Source organism: Coccinella septempunctata, chromosome 6 (assembly GCF_907165205.1).
Source record: "Coccinella septempunctata chromosome 6, icCocSept1.1, whole genome shotgun sequence".
Lineage (NCBI taxonomy): Eukaryota > Metazoa > Arthropoda > Insecta > Coleoptera > Coccinellidae > Coccinella > Coccinella septempunctata.
The window spans coordinates 9,804,513-9,823,682 of record NC_058194.1 but is presented as its reverse complement, the minus strand read 5'-3'; the positions used below and the strand labels follow the sequence as shown (position 1 = coordinate 9,823,682).

The window sequence follows — 19,170 nt, the reverse complement described above, 5'->3', positions numbered from 1 at the left end:
AATTGAAAATTCTCAAAAACTGTAGGTATATAAAAATTGAAGTTCACATTGTTTTTAGATGCAGAGGGGTCCTCTAATAGTATGCAGTTGGATCAGCCACAAACACCCAAACGAAGAGGCAGAATTTTCAGAGATATAGAAAATTTCTCCATAATACACTCTTCACCCAGGAAAAAGAAATTGGTGAAAATCATCCAACAAAAAGAAGACCACTTACGGAAACTCAAAAAAGAGTGTAGACAAAAGTCTAAAACTTTAAGGAGCGTTTTAGAGTTGTCTGATGCCCCAGAGGTTCGAAATTTATATGAAAACATGCCTAAAACATCCTGGAACTTCATGATGTCTCAATTGAGATGTTCGAAAGTGAAGGGTTAAAGAGGCAGAAGATGGACTTTGGACGATAAAATTATGTCTCTATTATTATTGAAGAAAAGTCCCAGATGCTACAAATTGCTGAGCTCCTTTGTTGCGCTTCCTTCACGTAACACTGTATTGAACTTGCTCAAAAAGGTGCCATTGAATGCTGGAATAAATAAAAACATTTTTGAGCATATTAATGAAAATATAAAAGAGGACCTTGATCGCTGTTGCGTGTTGCTCTTTGATGAAATGGACATCAAAGAAAACTTGTACTACGATAAGGGCCAGAAGAAAATCATTGGCTTTGAGGACTTTGGAGGAGAAAGAAGTGGAAAACAGGCTGCCAGAAAAGTTCTAGCCTTTATGCCTGTGGGACTAAACCGTAAATGGAAGCAACCTATAGCGTATTACTTTACCCACAAGAGTTGCAGTTCAGAAATTCTTAGAAATTGTCTATTTGATGTCATCAAAGCTGTTACAAACGTAGCAAAATTAGACATTGTTGCAACTATTTGTGATATGGGTGTTAACAATGTCAAGTGCCTGAAAGAATTGGGTGTGACAACTCAAAAACCATATTTTATATATGGAGCCAAAAAAATGTTTATTATGTACGATGTCCCTCATTTATTAAAGCGTACTTATGCTTTATTCAGGAAATACAATGTATTTCTGAACGTTCAAATGGAAGAAAGCGTTACAACTATGGAGGCCAAATTCTCGCATGTTCGTTGGGCTTATGAGCATGACAAGGCATCTCCTTATGTCTTCAGGTCCCTTCATAAGCTGAAAGATAATTTTTTTGACCCAATCATGAAGTATGCCATGAAGGTTAACATAGCTGCACAAGTAATGAGTAGAACTGTGTCAGCATATTTGTACTCGATGATAAGAAATGGTAAAATTAATTTCAAATTTATCTTTATATTTTTTCATCGAATATCAATTTTTAGGAGCAATGCAACAGGAGTGTATTGCTACAGCCTCATTCCTGATGGAAGTGGATACGCTGTTCGATAGTTTTAATGGGAACACCAACCAGTCGGGAAAGGAGTTGAAATGTAATATTACTGAAAACTCTCCTCATATTGAATATTGGCCAAAAGCTTTGCAAATGGTGAAGAGTTGGAAATTTAAAAGGCTTTCAAAAAGCGGGCAGGTCAAGCAAAGTACACCACCATCTCAAATGGGTTGGATTAGATCTATGAATGCTATCAGGGGAATCTGGGCATATGTGCATTCTAAAGGATTTACAGTATTGCGTCCAAGGTCTCTAAATCAAGATCCTTTAGAGAACCTATTTGGATGCATCAGAAATGGATCAGGATGTAATGATAATCCCTCTGCTTTTCAATTTGTGGGTAGTTTGAAAGCCCAAATTTTAAACAATCTAATTCATTGTTCCACTCATTCAAATTGTGAGAAGGACAATAATGATCTTCTCAGCAATTTAAAATCATTTCTGGAGAAAGATGAGAAAGAAGGAGTATATCAACCTAATGAAGTTGAAGTCATATGTATACCAGAAATATCAACAGAGGAGACGGTATCCATAATTGAAGCAGATGTGAATGGGGGCCGTGCAGAAACTTTTTCAGTAGCTTATGTTGCTGGTTTCATTTTGAAAGGCATCTATAAGAAAATAACGTGCACGGGTTGTTCTGCTCTATTGTCATCAGATGTGTTGGAGGCACACAACATGTTCATCTGGAACAAGGAATGGTCAGATGATAAGAGGAGTTTGTATTATCCAAGTGTTGTATTCACAATATCCATTGCACAAGGTATAACTTCTTTGGAGAATTTTATGGTGGATAACTCTGATATTTCTGACCTTCCATATCATGCCTCTAAATTTGTTCATAATCACATTGATTTTTCATGGTTAACATGTGAACAACATTGCGAACAGATAGAAACTATAACAGTGCAAAGTATTGTAAATATTGGAATAGTCTGGTGGGTTAAAAGGGAAAACCAGAAATTTAAAAACCAAAAAAATGCTATAATCAAATCGAAAAAATTGATGAAAATGAAGAATATGTGAAGGTCATTTGACCTATTTTGTTGTTTATACGTCACTTGCTTTATATTTTACTTGTTTTGTTTTATATTTCCCTTTTTTAATACTTCAATTGTTCTCCTATATGTTTGTTATTAGTTTCATTCAAATTCAAATAAATCGTAAAACCACCATTCGAAAAGTTGTATTTCCGTCCAAAAATTTTTATTGATTATAATAATCAACATGGCAAAAATTTCAGCATCAATTTCATGGTTGCGCGAAATCGCTCCCATACTTCAAAACAAGAAAACAGTAATACACAAAAGAATAATTCATAATTCCCGCGCTAAACGCTACACCAGTGCCTTTGGCGCCATCTACAAACAGGGTCGATGCTGTGAGACAAGGATGCAAAACATCGGACGAAATATAGTGGGGAGTTGGGCGTCTCGTTTTTGTCTCTGGAGTCATGCAGAAGGCGGTAATGCTCGGAACGGCGAGAACTGTAGGCAAGTACATGGGGAATGCAGAGGAACACCGTCTGTTTCGACAGGAAGTGCGGGTGGAGCAGGAATCCAAACTACAGCAGGGGGCCGAGGAGCGACCCGGACCCGACCACCACTACGAGCCCGAAAACCTGGAAAGGGCTCCAACAAAGCTTGATCCTTTTGATCTGATATCTGAGATATCTGGGATAAGTGAATTTTCCTCTGGAGAGGAGAGTGAAAGCCGCAAGGCTAAAGTCATAATAATGTTTATTCTGTTAATCAACATACAGTTGTTCTCACAGAAATATTGACAAAATATAAATGCATTAGCTAATAAATTTCTAATTACAAGTTTGAATTTGTTAGTATTCAATGAAATCACACAACTAAATGTTTTCGTACAAGGGCTCGAAATGTTCCCAGCGATTTGGAAGATCTGATGGCAAGGGGCAATTTGTTATAAAATTCTACAGCGGCATAGCTAGGTCTTCTCCAACCATAGTTTGTTTTAGTGTTTTTATCCAGCTTGAATCTGTCCCTATTTCTTGTATTATATTGATGAATGATGTTGTTTTCCACTGTTAGGTCGTTCTTCAAGAGATTATTGGTGATCTTGTAGACAAAACAAACATGTACGATAATGTTAAACAGAGCTTGTGTATAGGCAAACTGGGATATCTTCTATACAGTAATGTATAGATATACAATAGGTGTATCAAATGGCAACTTGAATAGGAATTTCACTATTTTGTTTTGTGATCGTTGCAACCTATTTATGTTGAATTTGGTGGTATTGCCCCATATGACTAATAAGTAAATTAGTACACTGTTTATATGAGCATTGTAGAACATCAGTTTTTCTTTATCTCTAAGGTAATTTCGTATATGGGAAATAGGAACAATCATACTGCTGATTTTATTGATTACAGTGTCAACGTGATTGCTCCATCCAAGTTCATCATCAACAACCAACCCCAAATATTTGTAAGAGTTCACACACTTGATTACACATTCGTTTATCTTCAGTGAAATATCGTGTTTGTTTTTTCTTTTTTTATGGAGCTAAACAACATGTAGACTGTCTAATCTTCATTGATTACGTGTTTGTTGCGACACAAACATTTGAAAAAAGTTAGTAGAGCACTATTCGCAATTCATTCAAGTTCCTTCAGATCATTGTGGTAAAATAATCAGATCATTGTGGTACAATAATCAGATCTTTGTGGTACAATAATAATACTGTGTCGTCCGCAAACATATAGTATTTTTCTGGTAGATTCACCTTTGACAAGCTCTCAACATACAGCAGGTATAATAGAGGTCCTAGGACTGATCCTTGAGGTATACCGGTTTTGACTTTTCTTCTTCCACTTTTTTTTTCCATTTATTGCAACATATTGGGATCTGTCTAGTAAAAATGATTTTATAAGTTTCAAGGCTGGTCCTCGTATTCCATGTAGCTCCAGTTTTTCAATACGCCTCTGATGATCTATTGTATCGAATGCTTTCTTGAGATCTATGAATATTGTTGCAACATAATAACCTACGTCTGTTTTTTTTATTAACAAACAAACAAACAATACTGTGCTTTATTTTCACAAATGGCCATCGACCGAAGTCCTTCAGCCCGTATTGACAATTTGTAAATATTTTATATCTACAATACTTAGTAAATCATTTTCTATCAAGTCTGCCACTGATCCCAGCGTTGAACTATTTGCTTGAAAACCATACTGTTCTTGAGACAATCTGAAAAATCCAACCATTCTTTTTTTAATTATTTTCTCAATAATCTTTGAAATTGTAGAATTTTATGCAATTGGCCGATAGTTCTCCACTTCTTCTTTACTTCCCTTCTTGAAAACAGGGAAAATTTTGGATACTTTACATTTTTTGGGAAGAACGCCAGTTCTGAGTGAAGAGTTTATAGTGTTCAATAGTGTATCCTTCACAATATTGTAGACTGATGAGATGTCTCTTGCTGTCAAGTCGTCATCTCCACTAGCAGATGAAGTACTGAGAGAGTTCACTACATTTTTCAATTCTTCTTTAGTAGATTTTTGTGAATAGATGGATCTGTCACTTATTATTTCTTCAAATGTATCATGAAAAACTTTGAGTTTGCTATGCAACGTTGAAGGATTCTCCGTGAAATATTCATTTAGTTGTTCAGCAATTTCTCCATCCTCGGATATAGTTATATTATCCTTTTTGATTTTATTAATTTTATTATTCTGCTTTTTATTTTCAACATTAAGTGTTTGATAATGGACCATAACTTTTTGCTATTAGTACCAATTTTGTTTATTCTATTTCTTATATATTCTTTCTTGGTTCTTCTTATCAAGTAGTAAGTTTCCTTTTTGATGGCTTTAAAATCATCCTTATATTTGTTTATATGTGGGTATTTTTTAATTTTCCGTTAAGCATTGTCCCTTATTGTTATTTGTTTTTTAATTTTATTGTTGAACCAAAAATTGTTATTTACCGCTTTTCTATGATAATTCATAGTTACGTTTTTTTTGCGGAGGTTAGAGCATCAATCAAATCATCTGTTGTTTGAATATTTTGTCTACATTTCTCTATCATGCATTCCTTGAAATTGTTGTAATTAGTTCGTGAGAATATTTTTGTTATTTTATTTTTTGGTCCATAATAGGGTAAACTGATTTTTGCTTTGATCATTTTGTGGTCTGATATAGGGGTGTCATAAAACTTCGAGCTACATGTAAATTTTCTGTGCGTGATAATGTGGTCGAACAGGAACCCTGATTTGAGTTCAACTCTTGATGTGGTGAGGAATTTGAAATAATTGCTGTGAACAAGATCCATGTAGTCTTTAACGAAGTTCAATTTTTTCTTTTTTAAATCCAGATTAAACATGACCTATTGAAATAACATTTGGATATACAGTAAGAGTATGAATAAGTTTAGCAATGAAATTATGTAATTTGTTTTTAGGTGCTCTATAAATATTTTGAATATGAGTTTCGTAATCCTCTATATAAATGTGGGAAATCTCTCGGATTCAAATACAACATAAAATATACAACATAATCCTGACCTATATGTTACCAATGCAGACAAGGGTAACGTAACTGTTTTGATCGATAGGGTTGATTATGAACAAAAACTCAAAAATTTACTTTCTGATACTGAGACGTATAAGATATTAAAGTCTGATCCAACTATCAAAATCCAGGTGGAATCGAACGAGCTGGTTAAGCAGTTACAGGAATGTTCAGTGGTTTCTGACAGTAAGGCAAAACAATTGAAGAAATATAATTCAGTACCACCTAAGATTTACGGTTTGGTCAAGGTACATAAAGAGGGAAACCCACTCAGACCTGTAGTTTCTTGTTGTGGTTCACCCACGTATAACGTATAATGTATCGAAGTTCCTATGTACCGCTTTGGGTAAGATTAGACACCTATTCTCGTACTCCGTAAAAAATTCAGTTGATCTCATTTCTAAGATCTCCCTCCCGACTGATATTCCAGAAGAGTATGTTCTTATTAGTGTGGATGTCAAATCCTTGTTCACTAATATTCCGAAAGATTTAGTTATTCGATTATTACAGGAGAACTGGGTAACATACCGCGATTTTATTGATATTTCTCTGGACAATATTAGGTTTGGGTTTATTTTCAATATGATAAACAATTTTATGCACAGGTTGAAGGCTCTGCCATGGGAAACCCAGCATCACCTGTGATTGCTGAATTGATTATGAACCACTTGATTGAGTTTGTTTTATCGAAATTAAATTTCCATATACCCTTCATTTTTCTCTATGTTGATGATATTGTTATGTCGGTTCCACGCGATATGATTAAACATGTATTGGCTACATTTAACAACTTTCATTCCTATTTACAGTTTACACATGAAATTAAACAAGACGGTGAAATTCCTTTTCTTGACCTCCTCCTAATTAGAAAAAACGGTCGTATAATAACTGACTTATACTCGAAACCTATGGCATCTCAAAAACTAGCGATCATCAAGTCGATTAAGCACAAAATTCTAACCTTGTCGCATGTGTCATTTCATGAAAAAAATTGCATTGAACAGGCGAATGTTCTATTTCAGAACGGGTATCCGAAGACCGTTGTTAATAGGATTTTTCATGTTGCTGATCGCCGAGCTCCTCAGCCAAGTGTTAGTGTTGGCGCAGATAATGGAGATAAAAAATATTTTGAACTGATTTATATCCCACAATTAAACCAAAGAATGGTTAATGTCATGCGCACAACATCTTCTACCATTGTCAGTTATTATAAAAAGACCGTAAAATGCCTATTTTCCCGACTGAAAGATGATGATCCTGATTTCAGGAAGTCGGGTGTTGTATATAAGGTGGACTGTGGGGATTGTGATGGATCATATATCGGACAGACAGGTCGGCAAGAGACTAAAACAACACCAGTCGGACTGTAGAAAACAATCAGAGTCGACCGCTCTTGCTATGCATGTCAAAAATGAGGGACATAAATTTGATTTTGAGGGCGCGAAAATTTTGACCAGGGAGGATAATTGGTTCAAGAGAAATTTCAAGGAAATGCTGTTCATTAAGAAGCATCCTTTTTCTGCTAACGCGCGAACCGATATTGGTTCATTAAACATCGCATATTCGAAACTTATCAATGAAATCCAAATCTAGTCTAGTTTTTCTATACATATGCTAATTCCGTCTGGCTCCCTTGTATTCTGATTTCCATTTATGAAACCGATATTGATATACGTCAAAAAGATTGTTATCCCCATAGATTAAATAGATGGAGCATAAGCTATTTTCCAGACTGTTCATTTTTCCAATAATTCCCACTCCATGCAACCACCAATGAAATGAATTTTCGCTTGTATTCCCCTCCTGATCGCTTCAAAATTTCTAAGACGGCGTGTGTATTTGTAATTGTCAAAATATTATTTCAATCATTCACGTCGTAATATTTTGGAAAATATGCAACGATGTGCCGTAAAAAAGTGTGTTTGAAATAAAAGTGCATTTATACATCGAAGAGGAAAGCGATTCACTTATTCCGGTAAGTTTTTGATATTTTATTCTTGTTTGAGTACACGACTTTATGAAATCAGGGGAGGGAGTTAGGGGACGCCAGGGTCGAATTCTGTTTGAATACGATCTAATGATTTATGCTTACATTGAAATGTTGAGTTTGTACATTAAAATAATTGATTTAAATTTTAGTTTTCCAAGAAATAAAACCAGACGACCAGACCGTCATGAAAACAATTTACACTTCTCTTGTAATTTACACTCCAGACTTCAGTATAATGAGAGAAATCGACTTTTACTATTAATTTGAAAAATATGCCATCCCGAGTGAGGTAAGATAGGTACATTACCACTTTTTTAACTCGCTTTCTTGTCTGAATATCACTTTGTTTGGAATTTTGCAAGTGATTTCTGACAACTTCTAGTTTTGAGGTGAACTTGAAATTTGGTGGATTCTCTTTCTCCTATAATATATCATGCTTTTTATGCTCTTTTATATAAACATCCTTCCTGGTTTCAAGACGAACAGTAGAACGAGATTTTAATTGCTTTAACAATGCTTTAATTATAGCCAACACTGTGCCTGTCATCAGTACTGGAGTTTTTGAAGAAAATGGAAGGAAAATGGGATCAAAATCATCAAACATGAATGCCAGTTCAGGATTTGCAGAAATGAAAGTGTCTTGTAGTTCAAGAATGAAACAAGTAAGATACATACCCACCCAGGGTGGTACAAAAAATTCTCTAAACTACTATGGTTAATAGAACTCGTCTTAGGAATGAAAATCCATAAAAATGAGTAAAGGTCATGTTTTGAGGCACACGGCGTTGAACCTTTTTTGATAATCAAAAAAGTTTTCTTCATTTGTAACATGTATTTCAATGGCAATGTAAAAATTATGCTACTACTATAATTATGAACACAATATTATGACCATTCAAATGGAGCACGGATATTCCCATTATTTTTATGAGTTATTGAATGAAAATGTCCGTTATCAGGATATTTCGAAATGAAATTTCAGTTGAAAAATTTTTGCAGGAATGAACACGCGGAGAACAGAAATTGAAAAACAGCTAATTGAAGTCGAGACCGATTTAAGACGACGAGTGTGTCGTCAGTACTTCAAGAAATAATTTGCTACCCTACAAGCCGTTGTCTATTCATTGGGAGGAAAAATTGAAGATGAAAGCTTGAAAAGCCGAGGCAAATACCTTATGAAAAATTTCTTTGAAGACAGCTGCATGCATAAAAAACATAAATATGGCAATGACCTCAAACAATTTGCAACATTATTATTCAGTTAAAGCTTACAGTTTCGTTAAAATTGCTCTTAATTCTTCAACACCCAGAAGCACTTTTGAGGTGGTATGAAAATTTGAATGGGGAAGCAGGTTGTTGAAGTATTTGAGTTGCTAAAAATGAAAGTTTAAAACACTGCTTATTAGTTGATATGCAATATAACTTAATTGAATTTATAACTGCCCATAAAAAAATGATGCTTTATCACGAATTTAGGGATTTTTTCATGGCTAAAGAAATCATTTCTTTTTGATTTCACAATCATTGGTAGATGTTTATAGTATAACATTACTTTTTCATTCCGCCTAATCTGTTCAAAAGACTTGAGAATTTCTTCAATGAACAAACTCTTTCAGATTCTCATTATACAAATTCCATAAACTGCAGCTGCTTCCACTTCTATTGATCTGAGAATTAACCATTTTGAAGGGAATTAATTTGATGAAAGTAATTTTTAGTTTTTAGTATATACTTATACTAAACATATACTTATACATATACTGTATGTAGGTTAAGGTCATATTGACCATTAATGTATGGTAACATTGTATTCAAAATAAATTCTTTTCACACGAGGTGTTTTTTGATATCACTAGTTCTATATCCCTTTGAATAGTTGTCATAAAAAAATACTCGAAATCTTTGCATTAAAACATACTTATTTTCCATTCGATATAAAATTATTGCCGACTATCTGAAATATTCAGTGCAAACAGTTCTGAATCAGCCCCTGTCCAGTTCCCCCACCCAAAGAATCCAAATTCATATTTATGGCAGTATTTTGTGAATGCGTTTTTGTCGAAATGCTCTATCTCCTGTTTTATTAATCTATGGTTATCCCCGAGATGTTTATTATATTATTTATTAACAACCACGATTTTGAACGATGTTTCAAAGGAAAAATCTATTTATCTAATATTCATAGGTGAGCTGGTTTAACTTATTTTTGAAATGTCTGAATGCTTGTTGGTGATGAATTGTTAGTTTTAATTGTACTGTTTAAGTATAAAGTAAATAAGAGTGAAATATACAAATGTAAATGTTGTACAGTATATGTTGATTACTTTCTATCTAGAGGATTTTTATCGTGTTGTAACTGTCATAGTTTTCAGTCTGAGGAAAAGACTAAAAGTCTCGAAACGTAGCTAATTGAATAAATTGTATAAAAATTGAGGTTCCTAGTAACTGATATACCCTTTCAAAAAAATGAAGATGACAAGTTCCCATAATTTTTTGATGACGCCACTAGATATCCATTCATTGTGATGTGATAAGAAACAAATTTTATCGGATTCAATACCATGAACTGGAACTTGTTTGTTCTTTGAATAACTTTCGTATCACACTTTTTTGCAGACAAAAAAACTAGAATTCGTGTGATTTCAAATAGAAATTAGAAAATTACTTACTTCTTTCATTTTTTTTTTTTCGAAAACGGTTTATTTTATCGACACTGAACAAGAGTACCTCTTCTTCACCTTAATGTTCAAGGTATCTGTACGAAACGTACAATAAATATCCAAAATTAGCCTATATCAAAAATTCATAAACTAAATGCAACCAAATATTTCCATTCGAAATTATTTAGATCATTCTCTCTTTCATAATTGTTATTTCATGTGTAAGTAGGCCAGGTGAGACAAAGGATTCCAATAGTTTGTTTTAATATCTAACATTCCTTAATCCAACTGCAGCAATTTTGCAAGTAAAGAAAAATGTACTGAAATTGCAAAATGTAAGTCGATTTCGATTATGTGGTTTTGACGTCATTGCACAATTTGACTATATATAGTTTGTTAGATTAGGAAATAAACGTTCATTAACAAGTGATCCGCATTATCAATCTCAATCCTCGAGTCCCTAAGTTTTCACCAACCCAGAACTCTTAGAAATTGAGGTACAATTGAGATACCACCCCAACATTGGTCCTCCGAGTCGGATCATTGATCCTTCGAGTCTACAATCAACCACCAGGGACTTTGGAATACATCCACTGAACCCACATCAAGAAGCAGTCAACGGACTCATCCACCAGGGACTTTGGAATACATCCACTGAACCTACATCAAGAAGCAGTCAACGGACTCAACCACCAGGGACTTTGGAATACATCCACTGAACCCACATCAAGGAGCAGTCAAGGGACGTACAACCCTTTGACTCAACCACCAGGGACAACACCCACTGTATCCACGATCCACAAGAAATAAACCACCCACATAATATCCAGCCACTGAATCCATCAGCCAGCAACACAAAGATCAAAAAAAAAAGATGGAAAACCTCATCGCCGAGCAACTCAAAACGGCCGAAACCATAAAAAGGGCTCACACCAACATCAAAAAAGATTCACCTTCGAGGAAAAACGAAGAAAACTGCGGCAGGAAGTTGGCACAATGGGATGAAGAATGGGACAACTTGGAACGAGAGTTTGACGAAATTCATCAAAAACTGCTAAATATTATGGAGTACTGCAGGAGACTCCTGAAACCAGAAAATCGCAGATCCAGCGCATCTCTGGAAGCAGAGAAACTACAGGAGAGTGAAAAAGCCCTTCTCAAGCTTACACAGCAGCCATATTTTCAAAATGACATTGAGCTGATCATCAAAACAGGAAAGGTGAAGAAGTCCAGCCACCTGAAAAGTCTTAACCCATATATAGATCACGAAGGCTTACTCGGAGTAGATGGGAGAATACATAGCGCAACCCTGAAATATAGCCAAAGACGTCCAATTATACTACCCACAAGGAGCTACATTACTAACCTCATAATAAGAAACACTCACTTCGGATGGATTATTAGCGGAACCATATCATCGAGTCCACAACTTCGTGTAGCAAGCTCACTTCTATTAATCATATCAAATTTTCAAAATTATATCAAGTAGTTTGAAATTTATTCCACAATGAATTTCCAGTGGCGTCATTAAGGAGTTCGTATCTTCGTAGAGAAGACCGCTAGGAAAAAAAATTATGGGAACTTATCATCTTATTTTTTTATGTTCTATCTGAATCCGAGAGATTTCCCACATTTTCCGGGGCACCCTGTAGATCAGTATTCACACTTATCCAGGAGTTCAAATTTCTTATCAACCACGACTTCAAATTTTAAATATTTTTAAACATACAGGATCACACCACCACCACCTCTGGTTCTAGAGTTTCTACATTTATGTACAGCCACATAGTTATCAATGCTGTAGTATTTTATCTCAGATTGACGGAGCCAGGACTCAGTAATAGCAATTATATCTGGGTAATTGTAAATTCTAATATAACATTTCAAATTTTCAAATTTTTGACTCTTCCTTATAGATCTTATATTGAGATACAAGATTGTTTAGTTTTTTTTTTTCTAAATCCTGTTCATTGAGAATTTTAATAGATTTACTTGTATCAGTTTCCTGTACAAAGACATGTCCATCCTTAAACCATGCTAATTTTATTGAATTCTGCTTCTTCATTTCACGAGCTCTCTTGAATAGGAAACTGATTCACATTGTCATATCTTCATTAATAAAGTCCATTTTACTTTCCTGGAATCCAAGGTCCTTAGTGTTCACTGATATATCCTTCTTTGCCTGCATCAACTTCTTCTTCTTTTCAATGTCGATAAACTTCACCTTGATTTGTTTTTTGTTCTCTGCCTATCACAGAACAACTGAATTCATCCTTCGACACATCAAGTTCCAATTTCTTGGCGAGATTAAGAACTACCATATCTAAATCCTTTTTTTCAGTTTTCCTTGTTTTTGGAGGTAACTCATCTTCCCTACTCTCTGTAGAATCTCCAAGCTCAGAAGAAGTCCCATCACCTCCATCTTCGAGTTCCTCACAGTTATCACAAAGCCACGGTAATTTCTTGTCTATCACCGCTTTTAGATCCTTGTCATTCAATGAACAGCAAGTAGCAGTTCCATGGTACCAGCTTTGAAGTTACCAGAGCATTGGATCCGCGCCACTGACTTCCCCAATGTTTGTTTACATCCATTACACTTACATTACATAATATTTTTGTTTCTGGACATTGTTTCTTCTCCAAGTACCACGAAGATTTTATGTACTTGCAGCCAGATGTTCACTATCTGCAGATGAAAAATATTTTATCGGCCGGCGGCAACACGAAATCGAGAACCGAGTTTCAATTCGAAAATCAATTTATTCGACCGTATCGGCACTTATTTCGGAAAATTTCCACAACTGAACCACAACTAGGAACTTTAATTCAAATTTAGTTGGATAAAGATCCAAATATCTAAACTCCTGCTCAAATTATTTGACAATTTTATGACATCTAAGAATCGTGCGTCCACTCTTCTCAACTTCACATGTGATTGATGCCCGTGGAAGCCATACATTGTATTGATAGTCTTAAAATGCTCGAATTCTCTGGGAATATAATTTCGTTATTTTACTCGATTTTTCTTAACCACCCTGTATACGCTGCAGACCTACAGGCTAAAATTAATTTGCAACTTGAAATCATATATGAATTTTCATCAAGAAATCTTATTTTAACTATATTTTTTTGCAATTTAAGTCAATATCCCTAACTCATGTGGAGCAGTTTATTGTTGAAAAAAATTGAACTATGTGGAATAAGAGATAAACAACTGGATCTTGTGACGAGGCAGATTTTGCCCCGCCACGAAAACGAAATTTCTTCACCTATACTTGTATAATACGACCTATTAACCGAAATATTTTTGAAGAAAACCGTTATATCATCATAGGGGGTCTTTACCGATTGATATTTTAACATTGTTTTCCACCGACTAGTTCCATATTTGTAGCAGAAACCGTAAATGTCTTTTGCTTTCAGAATTCCTGTATTTTATAATTATTTCCGTTCAACCGTACATTTTCTGAGTCCAGAGCGGTCTTTCAACTTGTTCAGTTTTTCCGTCTCTTCAGTTGTTTCTGTTTCTTTCCGAGCCGGCTGATTGACCGAACAATAGTGGGGCAAGTTTCCCAAGGAGAGGGGAGGTACTTCTTCAGCAATTGGAAAGTACGTCAGGAAGACAAAAAGTTTAAGGCAAGTCACTTGTAGTATTATTATTTCTTACGTAGTGCATCTGAGGGCTATTTTCCGCTTTCTTTAGTCTGTTGGGCTGGCTGAGAATACTTACTAACCGTTTAAACTTGACCTAGTGATCGTAGACTGTGTAGAGTGCCGGCCATCTGTGTCCGTGCGACCGCCGTGGGGTCCCCGTAGGACTTGGAGTTCCTACCGTATTTTTGGTGCTTATTTTGTTAATATATTGCCGACTTCCGACCGATCAAGTTACAGGTTGACAGTTCCTTCCGACCTGCTGTCTGACTGGCAGCCATTTTGAGGACCACAGAGAGAGAGAGATAGAGAGGGAGAGAGAGAGACAGCACTGCAATTGGACTGAGACCAGCCACGGTACCGATTTCCGCCGACAGAGGGTAACAGAGAGAGAGGGAGACAAAGAGAGAGAGACAGGGTGCACTGCCATTCGACTGAGACCAGCCACTGTACCGATTTCCGCCGACAGAAGGAGTGACTTGCCAGGATCTCAACAGACCGTAACTACCGTCTATTTTTACCGTACTCCTCTGGAGTGACCGTACAAAGTTTAGCCGTATTTACCGTCTATTTCAACCTTATTTTCCTGGAGAGACCGTGTTTCATCAGCCGCCCCCACACCGACCAGGACGCCGGTTGACATCAATATTTGTTGAGACTTGTACATTTCTGTATATAATTTAATCCAGCAGGAATAAAGTACTGAACATTTATTTTGTTGCCAGTTATTTTTGCCAGTGAGAGACAGTTCCCTAAATCAGTTAGAACTAGGTTTTCGTCAGAAGAGGTAGGTACTCTTTTTGAACGATTAAAAACCGTCAGAAAGCAGAGACAAAGAAGACGCTACCACCCTAGTTTTCACTGCTACCCTTCTCCACTGATCATTCAAGTCTACCCGGGCTCTCTAATTTTTGGAGATTCTGTGAGAGACGTGGGGTTCCACTGATTGCCCCACTGGCGCCCGAGCAAAGGTAAGGAGCGTCCAGGGTGAGAGAAAAAGCCCATCACAATCTCATAAAAAGTTACCTCACCAACCGGAAGCAGAAAGTGTCTTTTACGGTGAATGGAATCACATACACTTCAGATGAACTTGTGTCAACTATGGGAGTACCCCAAGGTAGCATTTTAAGACCGCTACTATTTATCTACATAAATGATATAAGGAAAACCAACGGAAAACTGTCAACCCGTAATATATGCTGATGATACAAACATCCTGGTCCGAGCCACAAACATACCTTCCTTGACTCTTATTTTGGAGTCTGTTATGGCTAGATTGGAGGAGTGGTGCATTGATAATAAGCTTGTAATGAACATGCAAAAAGCGGAATGTATATTTTTCACTACTGAAAGAACCCACTCGATTCCACCTGATATATTACATTACAAAGACAAATAATTAAAGTTAGCAAAAAAGTAAAGTTTCTTGATTTTCAAATGGACAATGCTCTGAAATGGTTTCCCCATATTGCACAACTGAAGAGTAAACTTTGCTCCATAATATATACAATGAATGTAGTGAAAAAGCAGGTCGACTAAGATGTACTAAAAGTTATTAATTATGCTAATTTTCAATCTTTAGCATCGTACTGCATCATTTTTTGGGATGGTACTTCTTCTGCAGAGAAAATTTTCGTTGTAAGAAAGTGGGCAATTTTGGGAATGGGTTATAGAGACTCATGTAGGGGCCTTTTCAAGAGTAATAACATCTTAACTATATATGGTCTTTAAACAAAACCATTATTTCTACCCTAGGAATTCCCAAGTCCGCGGCCCACACAACAAATCTTTGAACCCTCAACCCCTCAAAATAATAATGCTAGGTCCTTCGCCTCAATCGCCACATGAAAGAGCATTATTCAACCACTCACCATCATACCTTAAATGACCTACACCTCTAGATACTCGATCCCTACCCTCAACAAAGAAAGTCATAACCGTAGAGACAACTTCTTCCTTTCAAATCGGCCCAAACACATCTCCTATGAAAGATAAAAGTATTGACGAAGATTATCTCAATGTCACTTTACAACTCACAGGATTTTAACATGGATTTACAGGAAAATCTACCTATCTAGACTGGCGATATGCTGTGTGGTCTGTGGGATAGTTGTCGTCGTCACTTCTAAAATTCTCCTTCAAGTTTCTCCATTGGAACATTCGTTTTTTTCTGGACAATCAGATTGATCTCAAAATTATAATTCAGGACCACCAGCCTGATGTCATTCTACTGAACGAGACATTTCTCAATCCCACACTTAATGCCCATCTGACAGGTTACAACCTTCTTAGAAAGGTTACACATTACAGCCATGAGTCCAAAGTATATTTGTTAAAGTGCTTGATGTGTGCATAGGCGTAGTATATGTTCCACCCGACATCAGACTATCACAATCTCATGTAAAAAATATCCTCTCAGATTTGACTATATGATTATATGATATAATATGAATATATAGAGTGCCGCTATTTGAGATGGAGATTGCTTGAGAAGGAAGAAGAAGATAACCTAGAAAAGTGTTTGGAAAAAACAGTACAAAAATCAAATTGTCGTCGGTCAGTGAATAGATTCCCATATAGTAGGTCTATAGATCGCTGTTTATTCATAACACCAACTTGAATTCCACAAAACCAAATCTTATGGACTACTACCATAATTCGATTTTCCAGAGCCACCCTGTTGTGTCCGCAACCCACAATACAGTTTTTCGCAAAGTTGCTGAACTATAAATGTCTCATTTTGGAAAAACACGCATCCATATGTAATGAAACCCTTTTTTGTGGTGTTAAACTGTGAAAAGAACAGTTGTCTTAAGAAACTGCATCAGTGCATTTCGATAGTTATTACCTCTTCCGCATTTTTTGATAAATCAAACAGTGATTTCGCTTATTCCATATTTTTCGTTTCACTTGTGTGAAAACCGCATTCATCTGAACAAATTGTTAGTAACTGATAGAGACAGTGCCTTAGAGTTAGTTAGCTTCAATTGAAGCATTCAGAATTCGTCCAGTGTCCAGTGTATGGAAAGTGACTGGTCATCTTTGAGGGATCCCTCCCGGCCTGCAAGTTCAAGGAAGCCCCCAACACCATTGGCTGTCGGTAAGACATTTTATGTTCAGTCTCTCACTGATTTGAAATCTGTACTTGTGTCTGCTTTCGCAACATCTCTTAAAATACAGTCCACACTAGCTCTACGTATATTAAATACGGTAAAATGAACACACCCGAAATGTTAATAATTCTTGAGTGGACTATATCACTTTATTCAAAATTAGAAAAATCTTGTATGTAATACACTGAGAAATGCTTTTGTGGAACAAACACAGTTAGACAAAACTGGGCATTTCTTAAGTGATTACATAAATAGCTATTGCGACATGTAAAATCAACTGAGCCTTTGAATTGTTCAATTCCTACCTATCTCAAAAATTGGTTACTGTATGAAAAAGGTCTCAAGGAAATTTTGTCGCAAATTTCATGTTCTAGAACTCAAATAACTCAAACTCAAGGTCTCACAATCACAACAAGAAAATAATTATCACTATTTTACCTAGTAATCATATTGAACTACGCCATTCTTCAAACTCATAATCATATAATGATGTATTTTACTTCCTTATTATGTTTTATTTTTGAATTAATGATTCTTCATAAATACTAACCTCTAGCAAATTTCTCACATCCCATTTATCTCGAACCATATTGTAGTGAGCCTCACCTGCCTTAGTTCTGGTAGGCTCACTGTGAACTACTATCTTCTTGATAACAAATCCCATGCCCTTAAATCCATCAACTTCCTGGCGATCTTGCCAAATCGTATCATTATAAATTTTATGGACACGATCAATAAGACTTATCTGAAAATTATGCTTGAGCCTGAAGCCTACCAGAAGAGCTGAGGAGTATTACCAAATAATTTATTGTTGTTTTAGTGTTACTACCACCCATTTCCTGAAAAAATCTATAGTCTGCAACCAATAAGAGGGGACATCTAGTTTTTCTAGGAGTGTACTCATAACCATCAATTTGACGCTTTTGGCGAAGTTTATATTCTTGCAACTCCTCTCCTCTATCCGTTATTGAACCTTCCTTAACATAACCGCACATTCTTGGACCTTTAGGAAATTCAATTGAAGGATGATTCCAACTATAGTTCACATCAGATTGTTTATAAGCAATCATTGATCTGTTGTCAGAATCTTGTTCATGGCGCCACAAAGGCTAGAAATAATAGCAACAATTTACCTTGCTCATCTAAAAAAATTTGCTACATATCGCACAGCAGGCTTATCACCCAACTGAAGATAAATAATAATCACCTCTATGTGATAAACTTCCTCTTCGTCTGGTAAATGTATAGTGCCTGTTAGAATTCCATCATCAATATGCATTTTAACATGCGATTGTCTTTCTCCAAACACTCTTCCCTCATAAAATGATTGAGTATCTGTAATAGTTACATGGATTTATAGCAAAATGCCAACTCACTTCACCAACGCTCATATTACCTATACGGACAGTCTTTTCCTTTCCACTTCCATCTACTTCATAAGCTTTGAATTTAGAGTGCAATATCTCTTGTTTTGGACTTAAGATCAAGCGAAATTTTTTTCCATGAGTATTAACATGAACTTCGCGAATTTTATTGAATGGATGGTTAGTTTCTTTCAAACCTTTTTTCACAACATTATGTATCAGGTCATTAGCATGTATTTTTTCAAAATATTTCAAATTTTTCTGGAGATTGGCTGGAATTACATCAATAAAAAAAAAGTTATTGATTGAAATTAAGGGGCTTTGCTTTTATTAAAGTAATTTGGATAGATGATGTTTTAGGATTAAAAACATTTATTTATTATTATTACCTTGTGTTTCATTATCTAGAGAAAAAAATATTACTGCTAATAACAAAATATTATCAAATATCAACATATTTGCCAGAGA

At 35.6% G+C, this 19,170-nt stretch overlaps 1 protein-coding gene across 2 annotated transcripts in view; it reads right to left on the bottom strand.

Moving 5' to 3' along the window:
- Positions 1-19,170, bottom strand: part of LOC123315085 (ADAM 17-like protease) — an 86,936-nt gene extending 67,766 nt beyond the window's left edge. For both annotated transcript variants that reach the window (XM_044900650.1, XM_044900651.1), the window contains exons 1-5: positions 19,092-19,170; positions 18,735-18,974; positions 18,546-18,673; positions 18,136-18,447; positions 17,889-18,083 (exon numbers count right to left, since the gene is read on the bottom strand). In XM_044900650.1, coding sequence (XP_044756585.1) covers positions 17,889-18,083; positions 18,136-18,447; positions 18,546-18,673; positions 18,735-18,974; positions 19,092-19,158 — 942 coding nt within the window. In that variant the 5' untranslated portion in view covers positions 19,159-19,170. The remainder of the gene's footprint in view (positions 1-17,888; positions 18,084-18,135; positions 18,448-18,545; positions 18,674-18,734; positions 18,975-19,091) is intronic.